Source organism: Poecile atricapillus, chromosome 33, assembly GCF_030490865.1.
Source record: "Poecile atricapillus isolate bPoeAtr1 chromosome 33, bPoeAtr1.hap1, whole genome shotgun sequence".
Classification (NCBI taxonomy): domain Eukaryota; kingdom Metazoa; phylum Chordata; class Aves; order Passeriformes; family Paridae; genus Poecile; species Poecile atricapillus.
The window spans coordinates 1,822,551-1,842,147 of record NC_081281.1 but is presented as its reverse complement, the minus strand read 5'-3'; the positions used below and the strand labels follow the sequence as shown (position 1 = coordinate 1,842,147).

Here is a 19,597-nt window from a genome sequence, read left to right as displayed (position 1 = left end):
TCAAGCTCCCCCCCACCCCCCTGTCCCCAATCCCGCTGCTCCCAAATTTCCCCAAGGCCACCCCAACCTGAGACCCCCCCCAGGGCCACCCCCCCCTCTGTCCCCTCCGCAGGGTGGGGTGTCCCCCCGTGTCCCCAGGAGCTGTCACCCTGTCCCCATCCATGAGACCCCATCCCAGTGTCCCCAGATCCCCATCCCAGTGTCCCCAGATCCCCATTCCCGTGTCCCCATCCCGGTGTCCCCATCCCAGTGTCCCCATCCCCATTCCCGTGTCCCCATCCCGGTGTCCCCATCCCAGTGTCCCCAGATCCCCATTCCCGTGTCCCCATCCCGGTGTCCCCATCCCAGTGTCCCCAGATCCCCATTCCTGTGTCCCCATCCCGGTGTCCCCATCCCAGTGTCCTCATCCCAGTGTCCCCAGATCCCCATTCCCGTGTCCCCATCCCGGTGTCCCCATCCCAGTGTCCCCAGATCCCCATCCCAGTGTCCCCAGATCCCCATCCCGGTGTCCCCAGATCCCCATCCCGGTGTCCCCAGATCCCCATTCCCGTGTCCCCATCCCAGTGTCCCCATCCCCTCCTGGAGTGTCACATCCCTCTGTGTGGCACTGTCCCCATGCCACCTGCGGTGTCCCTGTGCCCGTGTCCCTGTGCCACTCGCCATGTCCCGGTGACAGTGTCCCAGTGCCACCTGCGGTGTCCCTGTGCCCGTGTCCCAGTGCCACTGGTGGTGTCCCCATGTCCATGTCCCCTTGCCACTCACCATGTCCTGCTGACAGTGTCCCGGTGCCACCTGCGGTGTCCCTGTGCTCGTGTCCTGGTGCCACTCGCCATGTCCCGGTGACAGTGTCCCAGTGCCACCTGTGGTGTCCCTGTGCCCATGTCCTGGTGCCACTCGCCATGTCCCGGTGACAGTGTCCCGGTGCCACTCATCGTGTCCCGGTGACGGTGTCCCCGTGCCACTCGCGGTGTCCCCATGCCCATGTCCTGATGCCAGTGGCAGTGTCCCCTGTGCCCATGTCCTGGTGCCACTCATGGTGTCCCTGTGCCCGTGTCCCGGTGCCACTCGCCATGTCCTGGTGACGGTGTCCTGGTGCCACTCATTGTGTCCCCATGCCCACATCCTGGTGCCTGTGGTGATTGTCCCCATGCCTGTGTCCCAGTGCCACCAGCGGTGTCCCAGTGCCCGTGTTCTACAGCCAGTGCCAGTGTCCCAGTGCCACTCGTGGTGTCCCTGTGCCTGTGTCCCGGTGCTACTGGCGGTGTCCCAGTGCCTGTGTCCTGGTGCCACTCGTGGTGTCCCCATGTCCGTATCCCGGTGCCACTCACCATGTCCTGGTGATGGTGTCCCCATGCCTGTGTCCTGGTGCCACTCGCGGTGTCCCATGGCCATGTCCTGATGCCAGTGGCAGTGTCCCTGTGCCCCACATCCTGGTGCCACTCACCATGTCCAGGTGACGGTGTCCCGGTGTCACTCGTGGTGTCCCTGTGCCCATGTCCTGGTGCCACTCGCCATGTCCCTGTGCCCATGTCCCAGTGCCCAGCCACAGTGTCCCCATGCCCGTGTCCCGGTGCACTTGCGGTGTCCCCATGTCCTGGTGCCACCAGCGGTGTCCCAGTGCCCGTGTTCCAGAGCCAGTGCCCATGTCCCAGTGCCACTCATGGTGTCCCTGTGCCCATGTCCCAGTGCCACTGGCGGTGTCCCCATGCCCATGTCCCGGTGCCATCTGTGGTGTCCCAGTGCTTGTGTCCGGTGCTTGTGTCCGGTGCTGGTGTCTGGTGCCAGCCCCAGTGTCCCCATGGCCATGTCCCAGTGCCAGTGGTGGTTTCCAGTGCCGGTGTCCGGTGCCAGCAGCAGTGTCCCGGTGCCGGTGTCCGGTGCCAGCGGTGCTGTCCCCATGGCCATGTCCTGGTGCCACTGGTGGTGTCCCTGTGCCGGTGTCCCAGTGCCGATGTCCCTGTGCCGGTGTCCCGGTGCCACTGGCAGTGTCCCTGTGCTGGTGTCCGGTGCTGGTGTCGGTGCCAGCGGCGGTGTCCTGGTGCCAGTGTCCCTGTGCCGGTGTCCCTGTGCCGGTGTCGGTGCCAGTGGCCGGTGTCCCAGTGCTGCTGTTGGTGCCAGCGGTGGTGTGCTGGTGCCAGTGTCCCCTGTGCCGGTGTCCCTGTGCCGGTGTCCCTGTGCCGGTGTCCCTGTGCCGGTGCCGGTGCCAGCAGTGCTGTCCCGGTGCCGCTGTCCCTGTGCTGGTGTCCCCAGTGCCGGTGTCCCTGTGCCGGTGTCGGTGCCAGTGGCCGGTGTCCCGGTGCTGGTGTCGGTGCCAGCAGTGCTGTCCCGGTGCTGCTGTCCCTGTGCCGGTGTCCCTGTGCCGTGTCCGGTGCCGGTGCCAGCGGCGCTGTCCTTGTGATGGTGTCTTGGTACCAGTGTCGGTGCCAGCAGCGGTGTCCTCGTGCCGCTGTCCCGGTGCCGGTGCCGGTGCCAGCAGCACTGTCCCAGTGCCGGTGCCGGTGCCAGCAGCACTGTCCGGTGCCGGTGCCAGCAGCACTGTCCCGGTGCCGGTGCCAGCAGCACTGTCCCGGTGGCGGTGCCGGTGCCAGCGGCGCTGTCCCGGTGCCGGTGCCGGTGCCAGCAGCACTGTCCCGGTGCTGGTGCCGGTGCCGGTGCCAGCAGCACTGTCCCGGTGCCGGTGCCGGTGCCAGCGGCGCTGTCCCCGCAGAGGACCGGAAGCTGTTTGTGGGGATGCTGAGCAAGCAGCAGGCGGACGAGGACGTGCGGAAGATGTTCGAGCCCTTCGGCACCATCGACGAGTGCACGGTGCTGCGCGGCCCCGACGGCACCAGCAAAGGTGGGGACCCGCGGGGACACCCCGGGACGGGCGGGGCCCCACTGGGGTCCCTGGGGTGGCACTGGGAGATCTGTGGGGCAGGGATGGGGTCAGTGGCGTTTGGGGGGGTGTCAGGGGGGTGCAGGGGGTGCAGCGGGACCCCCCGGAGCTGCCACGGAGCCGATGTCCCCAGGCTGCGCCTTCGTCAAGTTCCAGAGCCACGCGGAGGCCCAGGCCGCCATCGCCGCCCTGCACGGGAGCCGCACGCTGCCGGTGAGGGACCGTCCTCGGCTGTCACCTCGGCTGTCACCTCCTCCATCACCGTCCCTTCACCAGCCCGTCACTGTCCTCACCATCACCTTCACTGTTTCCCTTTGTCATCCCCCTCATCATCCTCATCATCGTTCCCCCCATCATCCTCATCATCATCCCCTTCATCGTCCTCATCATCATCCCCCTCATCATCCTCGTCATCGTCCCCCTCATCATCCTCATCATCATCCCCTTCATCATCGTCCCCTTCATCGTCCTCATCATCATCCCCCTCATCATCCCGTCACTGTCCTCACCATCACCTTCATTGTTCCCTTTGTCATCCCCCTCATCATCCTCGTCATCGTCCCCCTCATCATCCTCATCATCGTCCCCTTCATCGTCCTCATCATCATCCCCTTCATCGTCCTCATCATCATCCCCCTCATCATCCTCGTCATCGTCCCCCTCATCATCCTCGTCATTGTCCCCTTCATTGTCCTCATCATTGTCCCCTTCATCATCCTCATCATCATCCCCTTCATCATCATCCCCTTCATCATCGTCCCCTTCATCGTCCTCATCATTGTCCCCTTCATCATCCCATCACTGTCCTCACCATCACCCCCCACCCTGTCACCTTCACCATCATCATCATCAGCCCCTTCATTGTTCCCTTTGTCATCCCCCTCATCATCCTCATCATTGTCCACTTCATCATTGTCTCCTTCATCTTCATCTTCATCTTCATCTTAATCTTCATCTTAATCTTAATCTTCATCTTCATCTTCATCTTCATCTTCATCTTCATCTTCATCATCGTTCCCTTCATCATCCTCGTCATCGTCCCCTTCATGGCTCCCCTTCGCTGTCTCCACCATCATCCCCCCCCCCGTCCCCATCATCTTCCTCACCATCACCCTCATCATCCCCATCATCACCCCCTCCCTCCACTGTCCCCACCATCATCCTCCTCCTTGTCACCTCCACCATCATCCTCACCACCGTCCCCATCATCTTCCTCATCCCCATCCTCTTCATCACCTCCCGTGTCACCTCCACCATCATGGTCACCCTCATCATCATCACCGTCCCCTTCATTGTCCCCTTTGTCACCTCCTTCATCATCATCGTCATCATCATCTTCATCATTGTCCCCTTCATGGTCCCCTTTGTCATCTTCATCGTCATCATCTTCATCACCGTCCCCTTCATTGTCCCCTTCATTGTCCCCTTTGTGTTTACAACCCAACCATCGCCTCCATCACCGCTCCCACCGTGTCCCCACCCTGAGTGACCCCTGGGTGACCCCAGAGTGACCCTGAGTGACCCTGGGTGACCCTGACTGACCCTTTGTGACCCTGAGTGACCCCTGAGTGACCCCTGAGTGACCCCAAGTGACCCCGAGTGACCCTGAGTGACCCCTGAGTGACCCCGGGTGACCTTTTGTGACCGTGAGTGACCCTGGGTGACCCTGGGTGACCATGAGTGACCGCGAGTGACCCTGAGTGACCCCTGAGTGACCGTGAGTGACCCTGAGTGACCCCTGAGTGACCCTGAGTGACCCCTGAGTGACCCTGAGTGACCCTGAGTGACCCTGGGTGACCCCTGAGTGACCCTGAGTGACCCTGGGTGACCCCGGGTGACCGCAAGTGATCCTGGGTGACCCTGGGTGACCCTGAGTGACCCCTGAGTGACCCTGAGGGACCCCTGAGTGACTCTGGGTGACCCTGGGTGACCTTGAGTGACCCTGAGTGACCCCTGAGTGACCTCAGTGACCCTGGGTGACCCTGGGTGACAGTGAGTGACCCTGGGTGACCCTGAGTGACCCCTGAGTGACCCTGAGTGACCCCTGAGTGACCGCAGGTGACCCTTTGTGACCCCGGGTGACCCTGGGTGACCCTGGGTGACCCTGGGTGACCCTGAGTGACCCTGGGTGACCCTGAGTGACTCTGGGTGACCCCTGACTGACCCTTTGTGACCCTGAGTGACCCCGGGTGACCCTGGGTGACCCTGACTGACCCTGGGTGACCCTGGGTGACCGCGAGTGACCGCTGGGTGTGGCAGGGTGCCTCGTCCAGCCTGGTGGTGAAGTTTGCGGACACGGAGAAGGAGCGGGGGCTGCGGCGGATGCAGCAGGTGGCCACTCAGCTGGGCATGTTCAGCCCCATCGCCCTCCAGTTCGGAGCCTACAGCGCCTACACACAGGCGGTACGGGACACTGGGGACACTGCTGGGGACACTGGGGACACTGCTGGGGACACTGAGGGGACACTGGGGACATTGGGGACACTGGGGACATTGGGGACACTGGGGACAGAGGGGACACTGGGGACACTGGGGACATTGGGGACACTGGGGACACTGGGGACATTGGGGACACTGGGGACACTGGGGACACTGGGGACATTGGGGACACTGGGGACATTGGGGACACTGGGGACAGAGGGGACACTGGGGACACTGGGGACACTGGGGACACTGGGGACATTGGGGACACTGGGTACACTGGGGACACTGGGGACACTGGGGACACTGCTGGGGACACTGGGGACACTGGGGACATTGGGGACAGTGGGGACACTGGGGACACTGGGGACACTGGGGACACCGGGGACACTGGGGACACTGGGGACACTGGGGACACCGGGGACACTGGGGACACTGGGGACATTGGGGACAGTGGGGACACTGGGGACATCAGGGACACTGGGGACACTGGGGACATCAGGGACACTGGGGACAGTGGGGACACTGGGGACACTGCTGGGGACACTGGGGACACTGGGGACACTGCTGGGGACACTGGGGACACTGCTGGGGACAGTGGGGACACTGGGGACACTGGGGACACTGGGGACACTGGGGACATCGGGGACACTGGGGACACTGGGGACACTGGGGACATCAGGGACACTGGGGACACTGGGGACATTGGGGACACTGGGGACACTGGGGTCAGTGGGGACACTGGGGACACTGGGGACACTGGGGACATTGGGGACACTGGGGACACTGGGGACACTGGGGACACTGGGGACATTGGGGACACTGGGGACACTGGGGACACTGGGGGACACTGCTGGGGACACTGGGGACACTGGGGACACTGGGGACACTGCTGGGGACACTGGGGACACTGGGGACACTGCTGGGGACACTGGGGACATTGGGGACACTGGGGACACTGGGGACACTGGGGACACTGGGTACACTGGGGACATTGGGGACAGTGGGGACAGTGGGGACACTGGGGACACTGGGGACATTGGGGACAGTGGGGACACTGGGGACACTGGGGACACTGGGGACACTGCTGGGGACACTGGGGACTTTGGGGACACTGGGGACATTGGGGATAGTGGGGACACTGGGGACACTGCTGGGGACACTGCTGGGGACACTGGGGACACTGGGGACACTGGGGACACTGCTGGGGACACTGGGGACAGTGGGGACACTGGGGACATTGGGGACATTGGGGACATTGGGGACACTGGGGACACTGGGGACACTGGGGACACTGGGGACAGTGGGGACAGTGGGGACACTGGGGACATCGGGGACATTGGGGACAGTGGGGACATTGAGGACACCGGGGACTTTGGGGACACCGGGGTCACTGGGGTGACATCCATGGGGAGATGTTGGTCCATGTGGTGACATTGGGGTGACATCCATGGGGAGATGCCAGTCCTGGAGGGGACATTGGGGTGACATCCATGGGGAGATGCCAGTCCTGGAGGGGACATTGGGGGTGACATCCATGGGGAGATGCCAGTCCTGGAGGGGACATTGGGGTGACATCCATGGGGAGATGCTGCTCCCATACCGGGGCTGTCGGTGCCATGGGGCTGGGCTCCCTGGGGTGGCGGTGGCCGGGGTGGCCGCGGTGGCCGCAGTGGCCGCAGTGGGGGCGGTGGGGGTGGTGGCCGCGGTGGGGGTGGTGGCCACGGTGGCCGCAGTGGCCATGGTGGCCGCGGTGGCCGCGGTGGGGGTGGTGGCCGCGGTGGGGGTGGTGGCCACGGTGGCCGCAGTGGCCATGGTGGCCGCGGTGGCCGCGCGGTGCCAGGCGTGTCCCCACAGCTGATGCAGCAGCAGGCGGCCCTGGTGGCCGCGCACTCGGCCTACCTCAGCCCCATGGCCACCATGGCCGTGCAGATGCAGCACATGGGCACGGTCAACCCCAACGGGATCATCGCCACCCCCCTGCCACCCTCCTCAGGTAACTGCGGGGACACGGGACACGGGACAGCGGGGACAGGGGACAGGGGACAGGGGACAGCAGGGACAGGGGACAGGGGACAGGGACAGGGGACAGGGGACAGGGGACAGGGGACACGGGACAGGGGACAGGGGACACAGGACACGGGACAGGGGACAGGGGACAGGGGACAGGGACAGGGGACAGGGGACAGGGGACACGGGACAGGGGACACGGGACAGGGGACAGGGGACAGGGGACAGGGGACACGGGACAGGGGACAGGGGACACGGGACAGGGGACAGGGGACACAGGACAGGGGACAGGGGACAGGGGACACGGGACAGGGGACACGGGACAGGGGACAGGGGACAGGGGACACGGGACAGGGGACACGGGACAGGGGACAGCGGGGACAGGGGACAGCGGGGACAGGGGACACGGGACAGGGGACACGGGACAGGGGACAGCGGGGACAGCTGGGAGGGGACAGGGGACAGGGGACAGGGGACACGGGACAGGGGACAGGGACAGGGGACAGGGGGCAGGGGACAGGGGACTCGGGACAGGGGACACGGGACAGGGGACACGGGACAGGGGACACGGGACAGGGGACAGGGACAGGGGACACGGGACAGGGGACAGGGACAGGGGACAGGGGACAGGGGACAGGGGACACGGGACAGGGGACAGGGGACAGGGGACAGGGACAGGGGACACGGGACAGGGGACAGGGACAGGGGACACGGGACACGGGACAGGGGACACGGGACAGGGGACACGGGACAGGGGACACGGGACAGGGGACAGGGGACACGGGACAGGGGACAGCGGGGACACAGGACAGGGGACAGCGGGGACAGGGACAGGGCACAGGGGACAGCGGGGACATGGGACAGGGGACAGCGGGGACAGCCGGGAGGGGACAGGGGTGGGGACATGGGGGTGGGGACAGCATGGATGGGACGTGGGGTATGGGGTGGCCATGGATGGGATGGGGACACCGTGGATGGGATGGGGACACCATGGACGGGATGGGGACACCGTGGATGGCACAGGGACACCATGGATGGGACGTGGGGGGAACGTGAGAGATGAGACACCAAGGGTGGGACACCAGGGATGGGAGAGGGACACCATGGACAGGATGGGGACACCATGGATGGGATGGGGACACCATGGACAGGACGGGGACACCATGGATGGGATGGGGACACTGTGGATGGGATGGGGACACCATGGACAGGATGGGGACACCATGGACAGGATGGGGACACCATGGACAGGATGGGGACACCATGGATGGGATGGGGACACCGTGGATGGGATGGGGACACCATGGACGGGATGGGGACACCATGGATGGGATGGGGACACCGTGGACGGGATGGGGACACCGTGGATGGGATGGGGACACCATGGATGGGATGGGGACACTGTGGATGGGATGGGGACACCGTGGATGGGATGGGACACCATGGACGGGATGGGGACAGCATGGATGGCATGGGGACACCGTGGATGGGACGTGGGGGGAACGTGAGAGATGAGACACCAAGGGTGGGACACCAGGGATGGGACACCAGGGATGGGACACCATGGATGGGACACCATGGATGGGACGGGGACACCACACAAGGGACAGGGACACCCAACTGCCACCAAACCCATGGGGAGTTCCTCACCCTCTGCCATGCTCAGGTTCCCCGGGGTCACAGTCCTAGTGACCCGCTGGTGACCGGTGGTGACCGGTGCTGACCAGTGGTGACCGGTGGTGACCAGTGGTGTCCCGGTGGTGTCCCGGTGGTGACCGGTGGTGACCAGTGGTGTCCCGGTGTCCCGGTGGTGACTGGTGGTGTCCCAGTGACCGGTGGTGTCCCAGTGGTGACCGGTGGTGTCCCAGTGGTGACCGGTGGTGTCCCGATGGTGTCCCGGTGGTGACCAGTGGTGACCCACTGGTGACCGGTGGTGACTGCTGGTGACCAGTGGTGACCAGTGGTGACCGCTGGTGTCCTGGTGGTGACCAATGGTGACCGGTGCTGACCGGTGGTGACTGGTGCTGACCGGTGGTGTCTCGGTGGTGACCAGTGGTGACTGCTGGTGACCGCTGGTGACTGGTGGTGACCAGTGGTGTCCCAGTGGTGTCTTGGTGGTGACCGGTGGTGACCGGTGGTGTTTTGGTTAGGGTTAGGGTTTGGGTTAGGTGGTGACCAGTAGTGACCGGTGGTGACCGGTGCTGACCGGTGGTGACTGGTGCTGACTGGTGGTGACCAGTGGTGACCGCTGGTGACTGCTGGTGACCAGTGCTGACTGGTGCTGACTGGTGGTGACCGGTGGTGTCCTGGTGGTGACCGGTGGTGACTGGTGGTGACCGGTGGTGTTTTGGTTAGGGTTAGGGTTTGGGTTAGGTGGTGACCAGTAGTGACCGGTGGTGACCGGTGGTGACCGCTGGTGACTGGTGGTGACCGGTGGTGACCGCTGGTGACTGCTGGTGACCAGTGCTGACCGCTGGTGACCGGTGCTGACCGGTGCTGACCGCTGGTGACCGGTGGTGACCTCGCTGTCCCCAGGAACCAGCACCCCCCCGGCCATGGCGGCCACCCCCGTCCCGGCCATCGCGGCCCCGCTGAGCGTCAACGGCTACAGCCCCGTGCCCGCGCAGCCCGCGGGACCCCCGGCCCCCGACGCCGTCTACGCCGGGGGGGTCCCCCCATTCCCAGGTGCCCCCCGACCCCTCCCCAGCCCCCCGAGCCCCCCCGGACCCCCCCCTAACCCCCCCTGTGCCCCCAGCCCAGAGCCCCGCGGCCCCCGGGGACCCCCTGCAGCAGGCGTACGCGGGCATGCAGCACTACACTGGTGCGTACTGGGGGAACTGGGAGGGACTGGAAGTGGGTGGGGAGCACTGGGGGGCACTGGGGGGCACTGGGAGGGCACTTGAGGGGTGTTTCATATCGCTGGGGGGTACTGGGGGAACTGGGAGGGACTGGGGGGCAATGGGAGCACTGGTGGGCACTGGGAGGGACTGGTGGCACTGGGAGGGACTGGGGGGCACTGGGGGGTCCCTGGTGGCACTGGGGGTCCCTGGTGGCACTGGGGGGCACTGGGAGGGACTGGGGGGCACTGGGGGGGGGCCTGGGGGCACTGGGAGCACTGGGGGGCACTGGGAGGGACTGGGGGGAGCTGGGAGCACTGGAAGGGACTGGTGGCACTGGGAGGGACTGGGGGGCACTGGGGGGCACTGGTGGCCATGGGGGGGACTGGGAGGGACTGGGAGGGACTGGTGGCACTGGGGGGTCCCTGGTGGCACTGGGGGGCCCTGGTGGCACTGGGAGGGACTGGTGGCACTGGGGGGCACTGGTGGCACTGGGGGGCACTGGGGGGGGCACTGGTGGCACTGGGGGGGGCACTGGTGGCACTGGGGGGCACTGGGGGGGGCACTGGTGGCACTGGGGGTCCCTGGTGGCACTGGGGGGGGCACTGGTGGCACTTGGGGGGCACTGGTGGCACTGGGGGGCACTGGGGGGGGCACTGGGTGGCACTAGGGGTCCCTGGTGGCACTGGGGGGCACTGGGGGGGGCACTGGGTGGCACTAGGGGTCCCTGGTGGCACTGGGGGGCACTGGTGGCACTGGGGGTCCCTGGTGGCACTGGGGGGCACTGGGAGGGACTGGTGGCACTGGGGGGGGCACTGGTGGCACTGGGGGGCACTGGTGGCACTGGGGGGGGCACTGGTGGCACTGGGTGGCACTGGGGGTCCCTTGTGGCACTGGGGGGGCACTGGTGGCACTGGGGGTCCCTGGTGGCAATGGGTGGCACTGGGGGTCCCTGGTGGCACTGGGGGGCACTGGGGGGGGCACTGGGTGGCACTGGGGGTCCCTGGTGGCAGCGATGTCCCCGGTGACCCCGTGCCCCCCGTGCCCCCCAGCCGCGTACCCGGCCGCCTACGGGCTGGTGAGCCCGGCCTTCGCCCCCCCGGGACCCCTGCTCGCCCCCCCGCCCCCCCCGCAGCAGCAGCAGCGCGAAGGTGAGACCCCCCCGAGACCCCCAAAACCCCTGAGACCCCCCCGAGACCCCCCCAAAACCCCCCGAGACCCCCCCGAGACCCCCCAAAACCCCCCGAGACCCCCCCAAAACCCCCCGAGACCCCCCCGGGGACCCCCCCAAAACCCCCCGAGACCCCCAAAACCCCTGAGACCCCCCGAGACCCCCCAAAACCCCTGAGACCCCCCGGGGACCCTCCCAAAACCCCCCGAGACCCCCAAAACCCCCCGAGACCCCCCCAAAACCCCCTGAGACCCCCCCGGGGACCCCCCAAAAACCCCCCGAAACCCCCCGGGACCGGGACCACCCAGACACCCCCAGAACCCTCCTGACACCCCCTCGGGACCCCCCCCAAACACCCGGGGGACCCCCGGGACCCCCCAAAATCCCCACGAGTCCTTCCGGGACCCCCACCCTGGACCCCCAAACCTCCCCCATGGGACCCCCTCAGAACCCCGGGGACCTCCAGGACCCCTCAGGGAGGGGCTTTGGGGTGTCCCAGGGAATTGGGGGTGCTGGAGGGGCCCTGGAGGTGTTTGGGGTGACTCCCTGGAATTTGGGGTGTGATGGGTGGGGGGGTCAGGGATCCCGCAGGTGTGGGGCCAGGTTTGGGGTCACAGGGTCAGATTTGGGGTCACAGGGCCAGGTTTGGGGTGCTGGGGTCAGATTTGGGGTCACAGGGCCAGGTTTGGGGTGCTGGGGTCAGATTTGGGGTCACAGGGCCAGGTTTGGGGTGCTGGGGTCAGATTTGGGGTCACAGGGCCAGGTTTGGGGTGCTGGGGTCAGATTTGGGGTCACAGGGCCAGGTTTGGGGTCCTGGGGTCAGATTTGGGGTCACAAGGCCAGGTTTGGGGTGCTGGGGTCAGATTTGGGGTCACAGGGTCAGGTTTGGGGTCACAGGGTCAGATTTGGGGGCACAGGGACAACTTTGGGGTCACGGGGTCAGGTTTGGGGTCACGGGGACTGGTTTGGGGTCACGGGGTCAGATTTGGGGCCACAGGGACAGCTTTGGGGTCATGGGGTCAGGTTTGGGTCACAGGGTCAGGTTTGGGGTCCTGGGGTCAGATTTGGGGTCACAGGGACTGGTTTGGGGTCACGGGGTCAGTTTTGGGGTCACAGGGACTGGTTTGGGGTCACGGGGTCAGATTTGGGAGCACAGGGACAGGTTTGGGGTCTCAGGGTCAAGTTTGGTGTCTCAGGGCTGGTTTTTGGACCCTGGGGCTGCTTTGGGGGTCTCGGGGCCAGTTTTGGGAACCTGAATCCAGTTTTGGGTTCCCAGGTCCGGTTTTGGGGTCCCGGGTGAGGTTTTGGGGTCCCGAGGGTCGGTTTGGGTTGACAGCCCCGGTTTTGGGTTCCCAGGTCCAGTTTTGGGTTCCCAGGTCCAGTTTTGGGGTCCTGGGTGAGGTTTTGGGGTCCTGGGTGAGGTTTTGGGGTCCCGAGGGTCAGTTTGGGTTGACAGCCCCGGTTTTGGGGTCCTGGGTGAGGTTTTGGGGTCCCGAGGGTCGGTTTGGGTTGACAGCCCCGGTTTTAGGGTCCCAGGTCCGGTTTTGGGGTCCTGGCTGAGGTTTTGGGGTCCTGGGTGATGTTTTGGGGTCCCGGGTGAGGTTCTGGGGTCCCGAGGGTCGGTTCGGGTTGACAGCCCCGGTTTTGGGTTCCCAGGTCCGGTTTTGGGGTCCTGGCTGAGGTTCTGGGGTCCCGAGGGTCGGTTTGGGTTGACAGCCCCGGTTTTGGGGTCCCGGGTGAGGTTTTGGGGTCCCAAGGGTCGGTTTGGGTTGACAGCCCCGGTTTTGGGGTCCTGGGTGATGTTTTGGGGTCCTGGGTGAGGTTCTGGGGTCCCGAGGGTCAGTTTGGGTTGACAGCCCCGGTTTTGGGGTCCCGAGGGTCGGTTTGGGTTGACAGCCCCGGTTTTGGGGTCCCGTGTCCGGTTTTGGGGACGCAGTCCCAGGTGTGACCCCGCTCCCTCCGCAGGCCCCGAGGGCTGTAACATCTTCATCTACCACCTGCCCCAGGAGTTCGCCGACACCGAGATCCTGCAGATGTTCCTCCCCTTCGGCAACGTCATCTCCGCCAAGGTCTTCGTGGACAGGGCCACCAACCAGAGCAAGTGCTTCGGTAGGGACGGGGACAGGGGACAGGGGACAGGGGACAGAGGGACAGAGGGACAGTGGGACAGAGGGACAGCGGGACAGAGGGACAGAGGGACAGGGGACAGAGGGACAGAGGGACAGGGGACACTGGGACAGCGGGACAGAGGGACAGAGGGACAGGGGACAGGGGACAGAGGGACAGGGGACAGCGGGACAGGGGACAGCGGGACAGCGGGACAGGGGGACAGGGGACAGAGGACAGCGGGACAGCGGGACAGCGGGACAGCGGGACAGGGGGACAGTGGGACAGTGGGAGAGTGGGACAGAGGGACAGCGGGACAGGGGGACAGGGGACAGCGGGACAGAGGGACAGAGGGACAGCGGGACAGAGGGACAGTGGGACAGCAGGACAGCGGGACAGAGGGACAGTGGGACAGTGGGACAGAGGGACAGAGGGACAGTGGGACAGGGGACAGCGGGACAGTGGGACAGCGGGACAGTGGGACAGAGGGACAGGGGGACAGGGGACAGAGGGACAGAGGGACAGAGGGACAGAGGGACACCGGGACACCGGGACAGGGGACAGCGGGACAGAGGGACAGGGGACAGAGGACAGAGGGACAGAGGGACAGTGGGACAGCGGGACAGGGGGACAGGGGACACCGGGACAGAGGGACAGAGGGACAGCGGGACAGCGGGACAGGGGGACAGGGGACAGAGGGACAGAGGGGACAGCGGGACAGGGGACAGCGGGACAGAGGGACAGTGGGACAGTGGGACAGTGGGACAGGGGACAGAGGGACAGGGGACAGAGGGGACAGAGGGACAGGGGACACCGGGACAGCGGGACAGAGGGACAGAGGGACAGGGGGTCAGTGGGACAGAGGGACAGAGGGAGAGCGGGACAGGGGGACAGGGGACAGAGGGACAGAGGGACAGGGGACAAGGGACACTGGGACAGCGGGACAGAGGGACAGTGGGACAGAGGGACAGAGGGACAGGGGACAGAGGGACAGCGGGACAGAGGGACAGCGGGACAGAGGGACAGAGGGACAGGGGACAGAGGGACAGGGGACAGAGGGACAGGGGACAGAGGGACAGCGGGACAGCGGGACAGGGGACAGAGGGACAGCGGGACAGAGGGACAGCGGGACAGAGGGACAGAGGGACAGGGGACAGAGGGACAGGGGACAGCGGGACAGGGGACAGAGGGACAGCGGGACAGAGGGACAGCGGGACAGAGGGACAGGGGACAGAGGGACAGGGGACAGGGGACAGAGGGACAGTGGGACAGAGGGACAGTGGGACAGAGGGACAGAGGGACAGAGGGACAGCGGGACAGAGGGACAGAGGGACAGAGGGACAGAGGGACAGCGGGACACCAGGATGTCAGCGGGATATCGGGATATCAGCGGGATATCATTGGGATATCAGCGGGATATTGGGATATTGGGATATCGAGGACATCAGGATATTGGGGATATCGGGGATATCAGGATATCATTGGGATATCAGCGGGATATCATCGGGATATCATCGGGATATCAGCAGGATATCAGCGGGATATCGGGATATGGGGATATCGGGATATCAGGATATGGGGATATTGGGATATCATCAGGATATCGGGATATTGGGGTATTGGGGATATCGGGATATCATCAGGATATTATTGGGATATCGGGATATCATCGGGATATCAGCAGGATATCAGCGGGATATCATCGGGATATTGGGATATCGGGATATGGGGATATGGGGATATCATTGGGATATCATTGGGATATCATTGGGATATCATTGGGATATCGGGATATCAGGATATGGGGATATCAGGATATTGACATATCAGGGATATCAGGATATTGGGGATATCGGGATATTGGGATATTTGGATATCAGGATATGGGGATATTGGGATATCAGGGATATTTGGGATATTGGGGATATTGGAGATATCGGGATATCATCGGGATATCGGGATATTGGGGTATCAAGGACATCAGGATATTGGGGATATTGGGGATATTGGGATATTGGAGACTTTGGGGATATCAGGGACATTGGGGACATTGGGGACATTGGGATATGGGATCAGGGATATGGGGATATGGGGGGACAAGGACAGGGGTGGGAGTGCCATGACTTGGGGACATGGCCAGGGACACCAATCCCTGATGTCCCTGATCTCCCCAATGTCCCCAATGTCCCCGATGTCCCCGATGTTCCTGATGTCCCCGATGTCCCCACTGTCCCCAATGTCCCCAATGTCCCCGATGTCCCCGATGTCCCCGATGTCCCCACTGTCCCCTCTGTCCCCCATCCCCTCTGTCACATCTGTCCCCAATGTCTCCTTTGTCCCCTATGATGTCCCCATGATGTCCCCAAATCCTCCATGTTCCCCATGTCCTCTATGTCCCTGTGCTCCCACATCCCCGTCCCCATGACATCCCCGCGTCCCCCCGATGTCACCCAATGTCCCCAATGTCCCCAATGTCCCCAATGTCCCCGATGTCACCTGATGTCCCCAATGTCCCCAATGTCCCCGATGTCACCTGATGTCCCCAATGTCCCTGATGTCCCCGATGTCCCCGCAGGCTTCGTGAGCTTTGACAACCCCGCGAGCGCCCAGGCTGCCATCCAGGCCATGAACGGTTTCCAGATCGGGATGAAGCGGCTCAAGGTGCAGCTCAAGAGGCCCAAAGACGCCAACCGGCCCTACTGAGCCCGGTGAGACCCCCGGGACCCCCCCCGGGACCCCCTGGGACACCCCCGGGACCCCTGGGACCCCCTGGGACACCCCCGGGACCCCTGGGACACCCCTGGGACACCCCCGGGACCCCTGGGACCCCCCTGGGACACCCCCGGGACCCCCCCGGGACCCCCCCGGGACCCCCCTGGGACACCCCCGGGACCCCCCCGGGACCCCCCTGGGACACCCCTGGGACACCCCCGGGACCCCTGGGACCCCCCTGGGACACCCCCGGGACCCCCTGGGGCTGGGAACACCACCGGGACCCCCCGGGACCCCCCCCCGGGACCCCCCTGGGACCCCCCGGGGCTGGGAACCCCACCGGGACCCCCCGCCCTGAGCTCGGGGACCCTCCTGGGATCTCTCTGGGAGCCCCCCCGGGACCTTCCAGCCCCTTCTACCCCAGGACCCCCAGAGATGCTCCCAGGGCCGCCCCGGGACCCCCGGGACTCCCCCGGATCTCTGCAGGGCTGGGAAACCCCCGGGATCCCCTTGAGACCCCCCTGGGACCCCCCCCGAACTCCCCAGGACCCCTCAGGAACCCCCCGGGTTGAGAACCCCCCTGGAGCCCCCAGAACCCTCTCGGGTTGGGATGTCCCCATTGGGGTTTGGGGGGGCTGGAAGTGCCCCGGGGGGTTTTTGGGATGTCCCCATTGGGGTTTTTGGGATGTCCCCATTGGGGTTTGGGCTGTCCCGGGGTTTGGGGGCGCTGGAATTGCCCTTGGGGGTTTTTGGGATGTCCCCATTGGGGTTTGGGGTGTCCCCATTGGGGTTTGGGGTGTCCCCATTGGGGTTTGGGGTGTCCCCATTGGGGTTTGGGGTGTCCCCATTGGGGTTTGGGGTGCCCCAGGGTTTGGGGGCGCTGGAATTGCCCCTGGGGGTTTTTGGGATGTCCCCATTGAGGTTTGGGGTGTCCCCATTGGGGTTTGGGCTGTCCCAGGGTTTGGGGGCGCTGGAATTGCCCCGGGGGGTATTTGGGGTGTCCCCATTGGGGTTTGGGGTGTCCCCATTGGGGTTTGGGGGTGCTGGAATTGCCCCTGGGGGTTTTTGGGATGTCTCCATTGGGGTTTGGGGTGTCCCCATTGAGGTTTGGGGTGTCCCCATTGGGGTTTGGGGGGGCTGGAAGTGCCCCGGGGGGTTTTTGGGGTGTCCCCATTGAGGTTTGGGGTGTCCCCATTGGGGTTTGGGGTGTCCCCATTGGGGTTTGGGCTGTCCCGGGGTTTGGGGGCGCTGGAATTGCCCCCCAAACTCTGTTTAACCCCTCCCCATCCCCGGATTTTCCCTCCCCAGGTCCGGAGGCTCCGGAGCAGCACCTTTGGGTGCCCCCATTGCAGAGCAGCCCCCCCAAACCCAGCGGTGCCCGGGGGGGGGCTCGGTCCTGCTGGGGGGGGGGCCCAGACCCCCCCACGCTCAGGAAGGAGGGACCCCCCCTCCAGGCCCCATCCGACCCCCCCAGTGCGTCCCAGTCCATCCCAGTCCATCCCAGTTCAGCCCAGTGCAGGGTGCCAGTGCCCCCCCCCCCAGCAGCCGCATCCACTCCGTTTTTGGGGGGGTCGTGCCCACCCTGGGGACCCCCAAAAGGAGCCCCCCCCTCCCCTCCCCCCCCCGGGGACCCTTCTTGGGGCTTTTCTCACCAAACAGGACCAAAAGCAGCTCCAAACTGGGGGGGTCCCTGGGGGTCCCTGGGGGTCCTGGGGGTCCCAAGGGGGGGACGCGGCCCCCCCGAGATCCTCCAGGGGGCGCAGCGGGACCCCAACACTGCCACTGCCACCCGCTCCGCCCCCACCTGCCTCAGTTTCCCCTCAGGATGGGCCGGCACTGGGATGGGCTGGGAATGGGATAAACTGGGACTGGGATGGGCTGATACTGGGATAGACTGGGATCGGGATGGGGCAGGACTGGGATGGACTGGTACTGGGATAAACTGGTACTGGGATAAACTGGTACTGGGATGGACTGGTACTGGGATAAACTGGTACTGGGATAAACTGGCACTGGGATAAACTGCTACTGGGATAAACTGGCGCTGGGATGGACTGGTGCTGGGATAAACTGGTACTGGGATAAACTGGTACTGGGATGGACTGGTACTGGGATAAACTGGTACTGGGATAAACTGGCACTGGGATAAACTGGCACTGGGATAAACTGGTACTGGGATAAACTGGTACTGGGATAAACTGGTACTGGGATGGACTGGTACTGGGATGGACTGGTACTGGGATAAACTGGCACTGGGATGGACTGGTACTGGGATGGACTGGTACTGGGATGGACTGGTACTGGGATAAACTGGCACTGGGATGTTCCATCACTGTCACCAACACTGGGATGCTGCGGCACTGGGATGATCCAGAACTGGGATGATCCAGAACTGGGATGATCCAGAACTGGGATGATCCAACCCTGATCCAACACTGGGATGATCGGGGACTGGGACGCTCTGGCACTGGGATGATCCAGAACTGGGATGTTCCGGCACTGGGATCATCCAGGACTGGGATGATCCAACCCTGATCCGACACTGGGATCATCCAGAACTGGGATGATCCAGGACTGGGACGCTCTGGGACCAGGAGGCTCCGATACCGGAATGTTCCGGAATGTTCCGCCGTGGGGACGCTCTGATCCTGGGATGATCCCACAACAGGAGGCTCCAACACCAGGAAAATCCCACGCGGGGCTGCTCGGATACGGGAACGCTCCAGCACCGGGTACCCAGCAGCAGGATGCTCCCATTCCAGAATGTTCCACCCTGGGGATGCTCCAAGAGCAGAGGGATCCAGCACCGGAACGTTCCGACACCAGAACATTCCATCAGATGCTCCGACACCGGAACGATCCAATCCTGGAATGCCCCGACCATGGGACACTTCAGCACCGGAATGTCCTGACCCAGGAGGTCCCAAATCCAGGATTCCCAAATCTGGGATGTCCCAAATCCGGGATGTCCCCACTCCGGGATGTCCCAAATCCAGGATGTCCCCAAATCCAGGATGTCCCCAAAATCCAGGATGTCCCCAAATCTGGGATGTCCCAAATCTGGGATGTCCCAAATCCAGGATTCCCAAATCCAGGATCCCCAAATCCAGGATGTCCCCAAATCCAGGATTCCCAAATCTGGAATGTCCCCAAATCCGGGATGTCCCCAAATCCAGGATGTCCCAAATCCGGGATGTCCCCACTCTGGGATGTCCCCAAATCCAGGATGTCCCCAATCCAGGATGTCCCAAATTTGGGATGTCCCAAATCCAGGATTCCCAAATCCGGGATGTCCCCAAATCCAGGATGTCCCCACTCTGGGATGTCCCCAAATCCAGGATGTCCCAAATCTGTGATGTCCCAAATTCAGGATTCCCAAATTTGGGATGTCCCAAATCCAGGATTCCCAAATCCAGGATGTCCCCAAATCCAGGATTCCCAAATCTGAGATGTCCCCAAATCCGG

The 19,597-nt window shown here is 64.4% G+C and overlaps 1 protein-coding gene across 1 annotated transcript; it reads left to right on the top strand.

Annotated features, from left to right (window-relative positions):
• The first annotated feature begins 1,798 nt into the window (after window positions 1-1,798).
• On the top strand, window positions 1,799-17,620 carry LOC131590285 (CUGBP Elav-like family member 3). The gene is made up of 11 exons (XM_058860214.1): window positions 1,799-2,166; window positions 2,691-2,836; window positions 3,009-3,088; window positions 5,135-5,278; window positions 7,154-7,292; window positions 9,842-9,991; window positions 10,062-10,127; window positions 11,196-11,294; window positions 13,280-13,423; window positions 15,996-16,128; window positions 17,441-17,620. Exons 1-10 carry the CDS (start codon window positions 1,799-1,801, stop codon window positions 16,121-16,123), a joined length of 1,464 nt encoding a protein of 487 aa, XP_058716197.1. The 3' UTR covers window positions 16,124-16,128; window positions 17,441-17,620.
• The last annotated feature ends 1,977 nt before the right edge of the window (window positions 17,621-19,597 follow it).